This window comes from Corythoichthys intestinalis, chromosome 18, assembly GCF_030265065.1.
Source record: "Corythoichthys intestinalis isolate RoL2023-P3 chromosome 18, ASM3026506v1, whole genome shotgun sequence".
Classification (NCBI taxonomy): domain Eukaryota; kingdom Metazoa; phylum Chordata; class Actinopteri; order Syngnathiformes; family Syngnathidae; genus Corythoichthys; species Corythoichthys intestinalis.
This window is the reverse complement of record NC_080412.1, coordinates 34,514,233-34,529,195: the sequence shown is the minus strand read 5'-3', so window position 1 is coordinate 34,529,195 and position 14,963 is coordinate 34,514,233. Positions and strand designations below refer to the sequence as shown.

The window sequence follows — 14,963 nt, the reverse complement described above, 5'->3', positions numbered from 1 at the left end:
TTGGTTGACTCAATAATACCACATTGTATTCATTACAGATGTCCCAATCTGATCACGTGATCGGAAATCGGCTTGATTGCCCCATTTCTCAAAGGATCGGAATCGGGTGAAAAGGATCAGGTTTCATGTTTTTCTGCTTCATGTTCGTACAGCCTCTCACCCTCCCTCCTACTAAGCAGTGTGACCAAACTGTTTTTCTTGGTCACCAGTGCAGCAGGCATTTGGTACTTAAAGTTAACGATGATTGACAGGTTAGTAGTTTTGATCTGGGCACAGACGCCTCAGTAGCTTTACGATCAAAGTATAGCTGTCCCGTCTAGCCGACGTCATCAATGACGTAAATGTGTTTACCAGCACAACATCCCGTCGACGATTAATGAAGGGTTAAAAAAATTATGCGTGGAAAGTTGAGACGGTCTGATGCTCGGTATGCAAGTGGGGAAAGTGGCACAAAGCCAAAAAAAAGAACATAACAGTGGCCAAAACAACGAAACAAAGGAGGGTACACTGTTGTGTTCTGTCTCTTTAATGCCAAGCTTGCATACCAGGCTGCACGTGGGCTGTGAATGAACACCTAAAGCGCTGTCACCCAGTTGTAATTTTGGAAGACGACAGTGGACAACAAGCGGGCAGATCGTAAGTCCATCTAACTAACTAACGACATGTTTTATTGAAGTTGCTAAGCCTTTCGCGATATGCAATGAGTCTATTTATCGCACGGTAAATAAAAATGAGGGCGGTAATTTTCACGGCTGCTTGTTACCGCCACGTGCGTGCGTGCATGAATTTGTGCATGCGTGTTGATGGCATATGAGACTCCAGTTCCTTTCACAGATGTTTATTGGTCATCAACACGCCGTAGAATTAAAGTTCAGACATACAAAATGAGGAAACACATCTATATTAAACACTGTAAACGTTAGCATTGCTACATTGAGGCTATTGGAGGAAAAAAGGGAACCTACTTTAGCTTGCTATAAAATATCAGCAGTCTTCTCCAAAACGCAAACTTGCGGTTAAAAGGTGACACTTTTTTACGGAGTGTAAAGCTTACGGTTAGTGGTTTAGCAAGCGTACTTCCGGTGAATATTTCAAAAATAAAAGCATGTCATGTTCGTCATATAAATAACGATTTATGGAGTTAATCCCACATTCTGTACTTCAGAATTCAGATTCTAAACTAAGAATAGGTTTAAAAATGTACTTCAGAATTCAGATTCTAAACTAAGAATAGGTTTAAAAATGACACCCTTTACGAAAAATGTAATTGGCAATGAATAATTATAATAATATTATTATATATAGTAGTATACTATAATATTAATGCAAGATATTTTTTTGAAGAATTGTTTTGAACCATGTTGGAAAGGCGAAGTCAGTGTTCTGAATCTGTTTACATTCCATTCTTTTGCACTAGTTAATGCTATCAACATTTGACCTCATTGTTTATTTGTGATTTATTATTGTTAATTACGTGTTTATTTGTACTTTGATAAAGAATTTCCAAAATGTTTTTGTGAATTAGTAAGCGTCAACAAAAATTTCATTGCTAAAATAGTAAAAAAAAATATATTAGATTAGTTGACTAATCGTAAAAATAGTCGGCTGACTAATCGGGAGAAAATTTGTCATTTGGGACAGCCCTAAATTGTATAAAAACGAAAACATCCAGAAGGGTTTCAATATCAAATTATTTTAACTCATAATAACGTTTATCTTTTAAGAACTACAAGTAAGCCTGTTGCAATATAATAATAATAATAATAATACATTTTATTTCTAGAGCGCTTTTCAGATACACAAAGACGCTTCACAAGAGGCATGGAATTACAGTACGATAAAAAGGTATTAAAAGGATTAAAAACTTAAAAGCACAATAAAAAGAGGTAAAAAATATGACAGCTAGGGGTTATGGTGGGTAAGATAGAGTGAACAGGTGTGTTTTCAGTCGAGATTTGAAAAGTGATAGAGTAGATATGTTGCGGAGATCAGGGGGTAGGGAGTTCCAGGGCTGGGGGGCGGAATGACTAAAAGCTCTGGAACCAAAGTTATCACCAAAAAAAGTTATTACCAAAAAATATGCAATAATTCCATTTATCGCGCGATAAATAAAAATGAAGGCGGTAATTTTTTCGCTGCGTGCGCGCGTGTGGCAGACGTGCTGTTAAAAGTTCGGATTCCTCGTTACCAACTGCGCAAAATGCATCTCCGTTCCAGGTTCGGCAAAAACTAGCGCAGGAGCCAATCGTTCCCATTATAACCTATTGTTCAACGTATACCTGCCGCGTCAGTGCTCCGGAGTGACTGTGGACCATCTACGGCGCGCTGGTGTTGTTGACGTGTGGGCGGTCCCGTCAGGAGTGACATTTCACGCGGGGCAGCTATTTTTTGGCACAACACCGGATATTTACAACGAAGTCCGCCAAAACATTTTTACCGACTTGGCTGCTACGAACAACCTCGCTTTGACAACGAACAGCTGAATGAAATTAAGAGCGCTGTGCTTCAAACTCGTCCTGTTTATGAAAATCGATTGTCTTATGCTGGTGTTGTGTAGTAATGAGCAGACGTGACTTCAGCGGCGCTTGCTAACTTTTTTAATGCGCGCAATGGCGCGCACACACTAGATATCATGAGATGGCAAACTAGATGTGCTACGTCCCATGCCATTGGCTACGTGAGCCCAGAGTGATTATGGGACACGTAGTCCATATACTACATCGATGAATTCAAAACTGTCATGACTGAATGGAAGTTAAGAAGGCCAAATCAATCCATGCCATTGACTATAGATAATGTTGCAAATATTGTTAATTCAGTACGTGACACAGATGGATTCGGACCACAAATAGGATGTCTTGCTCATGTAGTAAACCTAGTTGCTAAGAGAGCTGTAGCAATCAACAGTGTGCCCTGCCTCACTTTACAAACAGCAAAGATTGTTCTCAGCACTTTTATACAAAATTTTTTCAGATCAATAAGAAGTAAGCACATAAATATTATGCACTAAAATGCATGTTTATATGATGGCATTTTAATTTTTGCTCGTTAGCAAAAAAAAATATATATATATATATATATATATATGTGTGTATATATATATATATATATATATATATATTTTTTTTTTTTTACAGAGCATTAAATGTATTGAATCGGATCGAAAATCTTGTCCCCCGTATTAAAAATCGTACCGAACCATGACTTAACTGTATCATTGCATTCCTATGGAACACCATTCCAGAAGCTATGACGGGAAAAGTTTTCATTTGCCTAAATGCTTAAGTTATTTAGTGCATTTCTTTTTTTTAAACACATTTTATTTATTCTGTGTTTCTGTGCGGTATCAATATTGTTGTTTTTTACTTAAGAGGCATGGTCTATTGATTTTAGTTGTGATTTCTTAAAAAGTATTTTTGAATTTAAGAATAAATATTTATCGCGTTTAAATGGGTGTACTTGATCTATTAATATATACTGTATTCTCACTGTGTTATTGTAAATTGGTTAAAAAAAATTGGAGGGGGCACGCAATAACATTGCATATCGCAATAATTTTTAAAACAAATTGTTATCGCGACAGGCCTAACTACAAGTCTTTCAATCAGTGGAGCCATTTAACACATTCCATTCCATTGACCGATTTAACATCTATCACCTTCAATGGCACCGGAACATGATCATTCCTTAGCCTCGTTGAAACAGATTTGAATGTCTTCTGCCGTCAAGGACAGCCAATGAGTTACCATTTTTAGTTTTTCTCTCAGCTGACAGGTCAGACTGACTTTTTGTTTTTCTGTAAATAATGTTACTCATGTCAGATGAATGAGCACATCCATAAATGGTGCTACGAGTTCTACTTGCAACACTACATGTGTAACATTGTCCAGGTATGGACAAAATAACTTAGCTGTCACCCTTACAAACAACAGATCACATGTTATGTCCAGTGCTGAGCAGCCTTTGGTCCACAATCCAAAATTCTCCACGGGTCGCAGACACGCTCATAATTCTGAGATGAAGTGTAAATATTAATGACACCGTTATTTTTAGTATGCCAGTAGATTGAACAAAATAAAGTTCACTTGCGTTCAGGACATGATGAAGACTCACACACATGTACGCAGGTGCTGATGCTGCAGTGCGTGGAAGGTGTTGAAAGGATAATGATTGAGGATGGTGTATTTTTAGAGTGGGTTGTGCTCTGGCTTTAAATAAAAGTTCAACATCCCAACTCCTTCAATTATCTGTGAATCTAGTACAGATTAAAAAAGTGAGACAGAAATATTAAATTCTTACAGAATAATTGTCACCTAAAAAATGATTGGATAACTGTTGGATATGATCCCGAATGATTGGATTTTGGAACACCAAATTTGACTTGTGTAATAGTTCTGCAGCAGCTGCATACTTCTGTCAAAATACACAAAACAGGGTAAGGATGCAGCGATTATTTATTTAAGTAAACTATCAATTAGTTAGTTTGAACCATGGAATACTGTAATTTTCAGACTATTAAGGTGCCACCCACAAAATCTGACACGAAAACAGCATTTGTTTATAGATAAACCGCAGCTGTCCTCACGGTATGGATTATATACACCAAAAGATATTAATCGGTAATACTGTATGAGATAGCGGCATCATAAGACTGTCATAAGACCAAATGAACCACCATGCAAGGCCGGTCCAGCCTATACGCAGACTATGCAGCTGCTTAGGGCGCCTGACCATTAGGGGGCCCCAAATCTGGCAACCTCCTTTTATACGTTTTATATCCATTCTATTGTCATTACAATCTGGCAACCTGGGGAGTGACTTTGAAACTGCTTTGCGATGACTGGTGCTCAAACTTGCTTGGAAAATAGATGCACCAATATGTCAAATAGAATTCATCCTTCTGGAGCAGAGAAACGAAAGAAGAAGAAAATCGGACTTGAACGTAGACTTGAACGCTGAGCTTGTCAATATGTCGTACTGGTAATTGCTATTAGCCGCAGGGCGAAGGCCCGGAGCGAATCAAGTAAAGCCGAGCAAGTTGTCACCTGTCGGCAACGGCAAATGTACGGCTTCCGCTGATTGTAGTAAAACGAAATATTGGCATAATATGCATTTGAAATGGTGGGCCAAAAATATGGGCCCCTTGGCATTATTTTGCTTAGGGCCCCCAAATGGCCTGCCACCATGAAGCTTTGAGCCAATTTGCTGCAGAGCTTTATTGCTTCAAGAAGCTTCATTTGTCCATCACTGCTCCCTTGGGGGAGACAGTCAACCTCTGCTACCAACTGCTGCCAACACTGTTGTCATCCAACATGCCTCCTAGCATGCATTGCAGGGCTACAGATATAAATAACAATCAAAATTCATGTTCTGTGATAATTATTTCTTCTGTTACACTTCCAGTTTTTTTATTAAGTGCTAGCTCTGGTATTTGGTAACACTATATTTGACAGTGGCCCCATAAAACTGTCCTAAGACCATCATAATTATGACATGACACTGCCATGAGCATTAATGAATGCTTATGACAGATGTCATTTTGTGTCATCCAGCAAATTATCTCACTTTTGTACAGCTGTAAAAGATCCGAACTAGACATAAATGTTATTTAGTGACATAATTTGCTGGATGATACTTAATGACATCTGTCATAAGCATTAATTAACGCCCATGATAGTGTCATGTCACAATTATAACGGTCTTGTGGCAGTCTTATGACATCGCTGTCAAATAAAGTGTTACCTAGTAACCCAAATACAGTGGGGCAAATACTACCGCTTTTGTTCACCTTCGTCACTAAAATCTAGGGGTGCACTATATCCATTTTTTGAAACCGATATCAATAACTTCCTGTTCCTCAAAGACGATACCGATATCAATAACCGATAATAAATATTAAAGATGCCGATCGATCGGGTCCGATCACGTCATTTTCAAAGTATCGGAATCGGCAAAAAAATATCGGACATGCCTTTTTAAAAAAAAAAAAAAAAAAATTAATTAAATCGTTTTCTAATTGTATTTAACGTTACAGACAAAATGTCTTACACTCATCCAGAGTCTTTAGTTTTGGCTTAAAGTAGGGCTATCAAATTTATCGCGTTAAGGGCGGTAATTAAATTTTTTTTTTTTTTTTTAATAATCACGTTAATATATTTAACGCAATCAACGCATGCGCTGCACGACCCACTCACGCAGTGTCGCTCTCAATCTATAATGGCACTGAGTTACCTATATATAGAGCTAAAAGGCAGCGTATAATGAGTAGAGTGAATTTTGGAATCTTTGGAGCCTTTTTTTAATTGGCTTAAGCCTTAAAATCCCTCTCTCAACATTTAGAAATATCGTGGGAAAGCAATGTGGGGAAGAAAGGTAGTAGTTGAACTTTTTCTTAACACCCTATGTTATTTCCCAACACAGAGAAGATATATCAATTGGTGCCAATACGCACAGTCATGGTTGCACTTCCCATCATGCATTTGGGCATGGCTGCAGTATCATTTACTGAAAGCTCAACAAATACACTAGATGGCAATATTTAGTCACAATATACAAAGTCACATTTATCCTTTAAGAATTACAAGTCTTTCTATCCATGGATCCCTCTCACAGAAAGAATGTTAATAATGTAAACGCCATCTTAAGGATTTATTGTCATGGTAAACAAATACAGCACTTATGTACTGTATGTTGAATGTATATATTCGTCCGAGTTTTATTCTTTTGCTTAATGTATTGCCAAAATGTATATGATCGGGAAAAAATATCAGGAATGATTGGAATTGAATCGGGAGCAAAAAAAAAAAGCAATCGGATCGGAAAATATCGAGATCGGCAGATACTCAAACTAAAACGATCGGGATCGGATCGGGAGCAAAAAAACACAATCGGAACAATAATAATAAATATATAATTTTTAAATGTATATTCACCTGAGTTTTTGAACATCTGGAGGTTCAAAAAAATTGTGGTGGATTCAACATAGATTTGCCTTTGACCTCACCAGATTTTTCATAATAACATGAACATTATCATAATAAACAAAAACAAAGACAAGAACAGTCTTGACTTCAAATAAAGTGCCAATATTTTTTCAAATAAATATTATTTGAGTCAATCACAATCAATTAGTCAACATAATTGAAGATGTGTTTTCTGAACAATGAGCATTGAACTAAAACAAACCCAACAGTTATTGTGCTTGTCATCACATAAAAATATTTGGTGCTACAGGAGAGGGGACTGTTGTGTTCTTGGTCCATGAAACAACCAGGGCAGCTTCATTCGCAGCTCGCCCGTCCTTGTACTCTTTTAAAACACCATCGAAGCGATTGTCGTGCGGCACATTTGAGCGTGACATCACAGAAAGGGAGCGCTTGATTTACAAACGCACACATCTAGTGCTGCAACGATTAATCAATTACCTCGAGTAATCGATTAGAAAAAAAGATTCAAATTAAATTTTGCTGCTTTGAGTATTCGTTTAATTAAAGTGGCTTAGTAATTGTTTATTTTGAAAGTGTTTGCATTTAGTTTTATTGATTTGGGTGGATACACTGCCCTCTTGCCTGCCTCATTTCACATGGGTGAATCCAGCTGCTCCCTGTTAAGACTAACATAAGTTTTTGTTTGAGCTAATGTTTTTTTAATGCATTCGTAATGGAGTTTATAGGTATCTTTAGCTGTTTTTTCGTGGGAATATGGGTCTGAAGCATTTGTTAAGAGCATTGTAAAAAAAGTTAGCATTTAAGCTAGTGGACTTTTGCCATGTAAGTTAGCCAATTGTTTTTTGCTGTACGTACATAGAGCCTTATTTATTTACTTTTGTATACTGTTTGAGGCTGAGCTCAGGTATTTTAATTTTTCATGTTCCGCATCCGATTACTCGATTATTCGAACCTACTAGTTCATCGATTAATCGAGTACTAAAATAATCGATAGCTGTAACTACGGTTGTTCCGATAATGTTTTTTGCTCCCGATCCGATCCCGATCGTTTTAGTATGAGTATCTGCCGATCCTGATATTTCCCGATCCGATTGCTTTTTTTTGCTCCCGATTCAATTCCAATCATTCCCGAAAAATTTTCCCGATCATATACATTTTGGCAATGCATTAAGAAAAAAAATGAATAAAACTCGGACGAATATATACATTCAACGTACAGTACATAAGTACTGTATTTGTTTATTATGACAATAAATCCTCAAGATGGCATTTACATTATTAACATTCTTTCTGTGAGAGGGATCCACGGATAGAAAGACTTGTGACTTTGTATATTGTGACTAAATATTGCCATCTAGTGTATTTGTTGAGCTTTCAGTAAATGATACTGAAGGCCATGCCCAAATGCATGATGGGAAGTGGAACCATGACTGTGCGTAGTGCTACCAATTGATATATCTTCTCTGCATTGGGACATAACATATGGTGTTAAGAAAAAGATCAATTGCTACCTTGCTTCCCCACATTGCTTCCCATGATATTTCTAATCGTAGGGAGAGGGATTGTAAGGCTTTAGCCAATTAAAAAAAGGCTTCAAAGGCTGCCAAAATTTACTCTACTCATTTTACGCTGCCTTTTATCTCTCTATATAGGTAAAACGGTGCCATTACAGATTGAGCGCGACATCGCGTGAGTGGGTCGTGCAGCGCATGCATTATTTGTGTTAAATATTTTAACGTGATGCATTTTTTAAAAAAATAATTACTGCCGTTATTGGGATAAATTTGATAACCCAACCTTAAGCCTAAATTAAAGACTCTGGATAAGTGTAACATATTATGTCTGTAACGTTAAATACAATTAGAAAACGATTTAATTTAAAAAATATATATATATATTAAAAAAAGGCATGGCCGATATTTTTTTGCCGATTCCGATACTTCGAAAATGACGTGATCGGACCCGATCGGGATGACATCTCTAGATGTAACCCTACACACATCCCAATCCACCGACACGGTGCCAAAAATATTACAGTATATGTACTGACCCACAAGCCTTGGCCTTTTCTTGCTTTTATGGGAAGACACTCATCTTAATATTGTGAAAGTACAACAGAAAAATACACATATTCAATACCCCACTTATATACACAACTATTATATGTATAGCATAACACATTAGCTTGGGCTACTAGCCTTAAGCATTGGCTGGCTTCTATAACACAACAACTTATGAAGTTCTGTACATATTACCTTTCAACACAGAAGTAAACGTATATTGCACATCCATATGTTAAAGTAAACATAAAATACTTACAGATATACAGTGGGGCAAATAAGTATTTAGTCAACCACCAATTGTGCAAGTTCTCCTATTTGAAAAGATTAGAGAGGCCTGTAATTTTCAACATGGGTAAACCTCAACCATGATAGACAGAATGTGGAAAAAAAACAGAAAATCACATTGTTTGATTTTTAAAGAATTTATTTCCAAATTGCAGTGGAAAATAAGTATTTGTTCACCTACAAACAAGCAAGATTTCTGGCTGTCAAAGAGGTCGAACTTCTTCTAACGAGGTCTAACGAGGCTCCACTTGTTACCTGTATTAATGGCACCTAACCCTAACCCTCAGTATAAAAGACACCTGTCGACAACCTCAGTCAGTCACACTCCAAACTCCAATATGGCCAAGACCAAAGAGCTGTCGAAGGACACCAGAGACAAAATTGTAGACCTGCACCAGGCTGGGAGGACTGAATCTGCAATAGGTAAAACGCTTGGTGTAAAAAAATCAACTGTGGGAGCAATTATTAGAAAATGGAAGACATACAAGACTACTGATAATCTCCCTGGATCTGGGGCTCCATGCAAGAGCTCACCCCGTGGCGTCAAAATTACAACAAGAACGGTGAGCAAAAATCCCAGAACCACACGGGGGGACCTAGTGAATGACCTACAGAGAGCTGGGACCACAGTTACAAAGGCTACTATCAGTAACACAATGCGCCGCCAGGGACTCAAAATCCTGCACTGCCAGACATGTCCCCCTGCTGAAGAAATTACACGTCCAGGCCCGTCTGCGGTTCGCTAGAGAGCATTTAGATGATCCAGAAGAGGAGTGGGAGAATGTGTTATGGTCAGATGAAACCAAAATAGAACTTTTTGGTAGAAACACAGGTTCTCGTGTTTGGAAGAGAAAGAATACTGAATTGCATCCGAAGAACACCATACCCACTGTGAAGCATGGGGGTGGAAACATCATGCTTTGGGGCTGTTTTTCTACAAAGAGACCCGGACGAGTGATCTGTGTAAAGGAAAGAATGAATGGGGCCATGTATCAAGAGAAATGTTGAGTGAAAATCTCCTTCAATCAGCAAGGGCATTGAAGATGAGACGTGGCTGGGTCTTTCAGCATGACAATGATCCCAAACACACAGCCAGGGCAACAAAGGAGTGGCTTCGTAAGAAGGTCCTGGAGTGGCCTAGACAGTCTGCAGATCTCAACGCCATAGAAAATATGTGGAGGGAGTTGAAAGTCCGTGTTGCCCAACGACAGCCCCAAAATATCATTGCTCTAGAGGAGATCTGCGTGGAGGAATGGGCCAAAATACCAGCAACAGTGTGTGAAAAGCTTGTGAAGAGTTACAGAAAATGTTTGGCCTCCGTTATTGCCAACAAAGGGTACATAACAAAGTATTGAGATGAACTTTTGGTGTTGACCAAATACTTATTTTCCACCATGATTTGCAAATAAATTCTTTAAAAATCAAACTGTGATTTTCTGTGTTTTTTCCCCCACGTTCTGTCTCTCATGGTTGAGGTTTACCCATGTTGACAATTACAGGACTATCTAATATTTTCAAGTGGGAGAACTTGCACAATTAGTGGTTGACTAAATACTTATTTGCCCCACTCTACATTTCCAAGGCGGAAACGTAACAGAACGCATTCACGATTGTCAATGCTACCACTAGACACCGCACTGTGTAAGTGAATGAGCTTGTGAGCCAAACTGTAACAAAAAATAGATGTGGCAAATTACTCTGACCGGCAGGTGGCAGCAATGCCCGGCAAATGGTCAACTGATTTCCCATACTGCTGCGTAAAGCCAGCACAGTACATATCATCGGTCCTATTAATAATGTTATTGGATTTATTGGGATGACGTCATAATTGCTATTATCAGACCGATAATTATCGGACCAATAATTACTGTGCACCAGTACTAAAATCGATCAAAACTGAAAAGTTACCTAGTGCTGGTTTAACATCTCAGGTTGCTAAACTGTTCTATGCTCTAATAAAATGTGTCTTATATCTCATCACTCAAAACTGAACTTTTATTATGATACATTATGATCGAAGAAATTAGATTGTGCAGGCATTACTTAACTACATGTAGTATACAGTATCTTTTGAGACATTGGCTCAAGATGTTTTTGTATGTAAAATGTGAAGTTAGAAAGCATGACAAGATTCCTTATTTGGTCTGCAAGAACAATACTACATGAATAACAAAAACATTCAATTAGAGATGTAACAATTATTCAATTAAATAAAAAAACAATTTGATAGTAAATGACGCAAAATTATCCAAATCCTCGAATATATCATTCTCAGATTTCTGTAGTACTTCATTATAGACTAAGCTGTTAATCACCAATAATGTTGCCCATTTTCTGATGTTACAAGAGATTTATTGAATTATAATTAAAGATCATCCCGATCGATCAGGTCCGATCACGTCATTTTCAAAGTATCGAAATCGGCAAAAAAATATCGGACATGCCTTTTTTTAATATACAGTATATGTATTTTTTTAATTAAATCGTCTTCTATTTGTATTTAACGTTACAGACAAAATGCCTTACACTCATCCAGTCTTTAGTTATGGCTTAAAGTAGGGCTATCAAATTTATCGCGTTAACGACGGTAATTAAAAAAAATTTTTTTATTAATCACGCTAATACATTTAAAGCAATTAACGCATGTGCTGCATGACGTACTCATGCATTGTCGCGTTCAAATTATAATGGCGCCGTTTTACCTATATATAGAGCTAATAGGCAGCGTAAAATGAGTAAAGTGAATTTTGGCAGTCTTTGGAGCATTGTTTTTAATTGGCTAAAGCCTTACAATCCCTCTCTCAACAATTAGAAATATCGTGGAGAGCAATGTGGGGAAGCAAGGTAGTAGTTGATCTTTTTTTCTTAACACCCTATGTTATTCCCCAACACAGAGAAGATATATCAATTGGTGCCACTACGCACAGTCATGGCTCCACTTCCCATCATGCATTTGGGCAGAACAGTTAAATGGCTACAGTATCATTTACTGAAAGCTCAACAAATACACTCGATGGCAATATTTAGTCACAATATACAAAGTCACATTTATCCTTTAAGAATTACAAATCTTTCTATCCGTGGATCCCTCTCATAGAAAGAATGTTAATAATGTAAATGCCATCTTGAGGATTTATTGTCATAATAAACGATCGATCGGGTCTGATAACGTCATTTTCAAAGTATTAGAATCGGCAAAAAAATATCGGCCATGCCTTTTGTAATTTAAAAAAAAAAAAAAATTATTAAATCGTTTTCTAATTGTATTTAACGTTACAGACATAATATGTTGCACTTATCCAGAGTCTTTAGTTTGGGCTTAAGGAAGGGTTATCAAATTTATCCCATTAACGGCGGTAATGAATTTTTTAAAAAATGTATTACGTTAAAATATTTAACACAATTAATGCATGCGCTGCACAACCCATTTACGCTAATCGCGCTCTATCTGGATTGGCGCCGTATTGCCAAAATAGAGAGCTGAAAGGCAGCGTATAATGAGTAGAGTGAATTTTGGCACCCTTTGAAGCCTTATTTTAATAGGCTAAAGCCTTACAATCCCTCTCCCTACGATTAGAAATATCATGGGAAGCAATATGGGGAAACAAGGTAGCAATTGATCTTTATCTTAACAGCTTGAATTTTATCCCATCGCAGAGAAGATATATGATTTGGTAGCACTACGCACAGTCGTGGTTTCACTTGTCATGGTTCCACTTCGCATCATGCATTGGGCATGGCCTTCAGTATTATTTACTGAAAGCTCAACAAATACACTCGATGGCAATATTTAGTCACAATATACAAAGTCACAAGTCTTTCTATCCGTGGATCCCTCTCACAGAAAGAATGTTAATAATGTAAATGCCATCTTGAGGATTTATTGTCATAATAAACAAATACAGTACTTATGTACTGTATGTTGAATGTATATATTCATCCGAGTTTTATTCATTTTTTTCTTAATGCATTGCCAAAATGTATATGAAAAATTATCGGGAATGATTGGAATTGAATCGGGAGCAACAAAAAAAAAAAGCAATCGGATCGGGAAATATCGGTATCGGCAGATACTCAAACTAAAACGATCGGATCGGGAGCAAAAAAACATGATCGGAACAACCCTAATCATAATCAGTTGAAGTTTGCCTTTTTTGACCCAAAAAATTATGGACAGATTAATCAAGTAGTATCTTTTTTTGTTATTTAAACCGTTAGTTGCAGCCATAGATTAAATCAAATTTATATCAAGACTGTTTGTTGCTTGTTGTTAAACACTATCAGCTGTATGTGGCCCCAAAGCCATACGGTTCCCTACCCTTTAAGTCATTCAAAATAATAATTAAACAAATGGTGTTGTCTGTGAAGATTTATTTCAAAACACAGTGATTTCGCTGCGCACACTAACATGAATAGACGTGTTTGCAAACATTTCTTTCCACGGCGTGTGCCAAAGACTTCTCACCTGGTGAGCGGACGACCTGAGCGAGCCACAAGACGGCGAGCAGCCCGACTCCGCAGCAGCAGAACCGCTGGAAGGGCCGCCGGTGCCTCGCTGTTCTCATTCCTCTGCTGGCCGCATGTCCACAAACATCTGTTGCGCCCTGTCTTCAAACTGCTATCCCGGAACAAACCACCAACAAGCACTATTACTACTAAACTCCACTATCAAGTACCTCCTGCGGTGGCAAGTTGCTAAAGAGCGTGGAAAAAAAGAATGATCAGGAAACCCTCCTACTTTGCTTTTCAGGACAGGACAGGCCGCTACGGTGACAAAAAGCCCCGGGCAGCGCGAAGCGAGTCACGGCGTAGTGGCGCGGCTGTTAACGCTCACGTGAGTATACTGAAAGGTCGACAGCAGACCCCTACAGTGAGGGGCAGCAACAGGAGGCGACATGCTGGGAGCACCCACTTCTTATTCCCGCCCCTTTCTCGCTAAATCGCACCTCTCTTCTGCGGCCACCAGGAGGCGACAGAACCCAACATTGCTATACAGTAGCAGAGGCATGATACCAAATAAATCACGCTCAGAGGTTAACTGCAAAATAAATAAATAATTAACCTCGGCTGGGGTAATTTACAAAATTATCATATGGCGGAAAAGACAGACAAGACTGAAAAAGCTGTGTCTGCTCTTGCACTCCTCTTTCAAAGAAACTGCTATGTTTTAAGAAAAAACAACTGTTGTGTTTGATAGAACAATATGTCTATATTAGGGCTGTCAAAATTATCACGTTAACGGCCGGTAATTAATTTTCTTAATTAATCACGTTAAAATATTTGACGCAATTGACGCATATGCCCCGCTCAGCCAGATTTAAATGACAGTATAGACCAGGAATGGGCAAACTATTCCACAAAGGGCCGCAGTGGGTGCGGGTTTTCGTTATAACCTATCAAGAGGAAACCTTTTCACCAATCTGGTGTCATACAAGTGCAATCAGTTGATTGCAATCAGGTGCATGTTGTTTCCCCGGACCTATTATTGGTTAAACTGCCTGTGCTTGATCAGTTGTAACAAAGCCCAGGACCCACTGCGGCCCTTGAGGACCAGTTTGCCCAACCCTGGTATAGACCCTACTCACATGACGTCACAACCACGCCTCCGCGCCATTGTCCGTCAGCTCGTCGTGTTTACGCATTACCGCTACGTAAATTCCTCCTATTA

The 14,963-nt window shown here is 38.2% G+C and overlaps 1 protein-coding gene across 3 annotated transcripts in view; it reads right to left on the bottom strand.

Annotated features, from left to right (window-relative positions):
• Nucleotides 1-14,215, bottom strand: part of LOC130906626 (sodium/potassium/calcium exchanger 3) — a 67,237-nt gene extending 53,022 nt beyond the window's left edge. For 2 of the 3 annotated variants that reach the window (XM_057821133.1, XM_057821131.1), the window contains exon 1: nt 13,761-14,215. In XM_057821133.1, coding sequence (XP_057677116.1) covers nt 13,761-13,860 — 100 coding nt within the window. In that variant the 5' untranslated portion in view covers nt 13,861-14,215. The remainder of the gene's footprint in view (nt 1-13,760) is intronic. The other variant, XM_057821132.1, reaches the window with a different exon arrangement.
• Between the last annotated feature and the right edge of the window lie 748 nt (nt 14,216-14,963).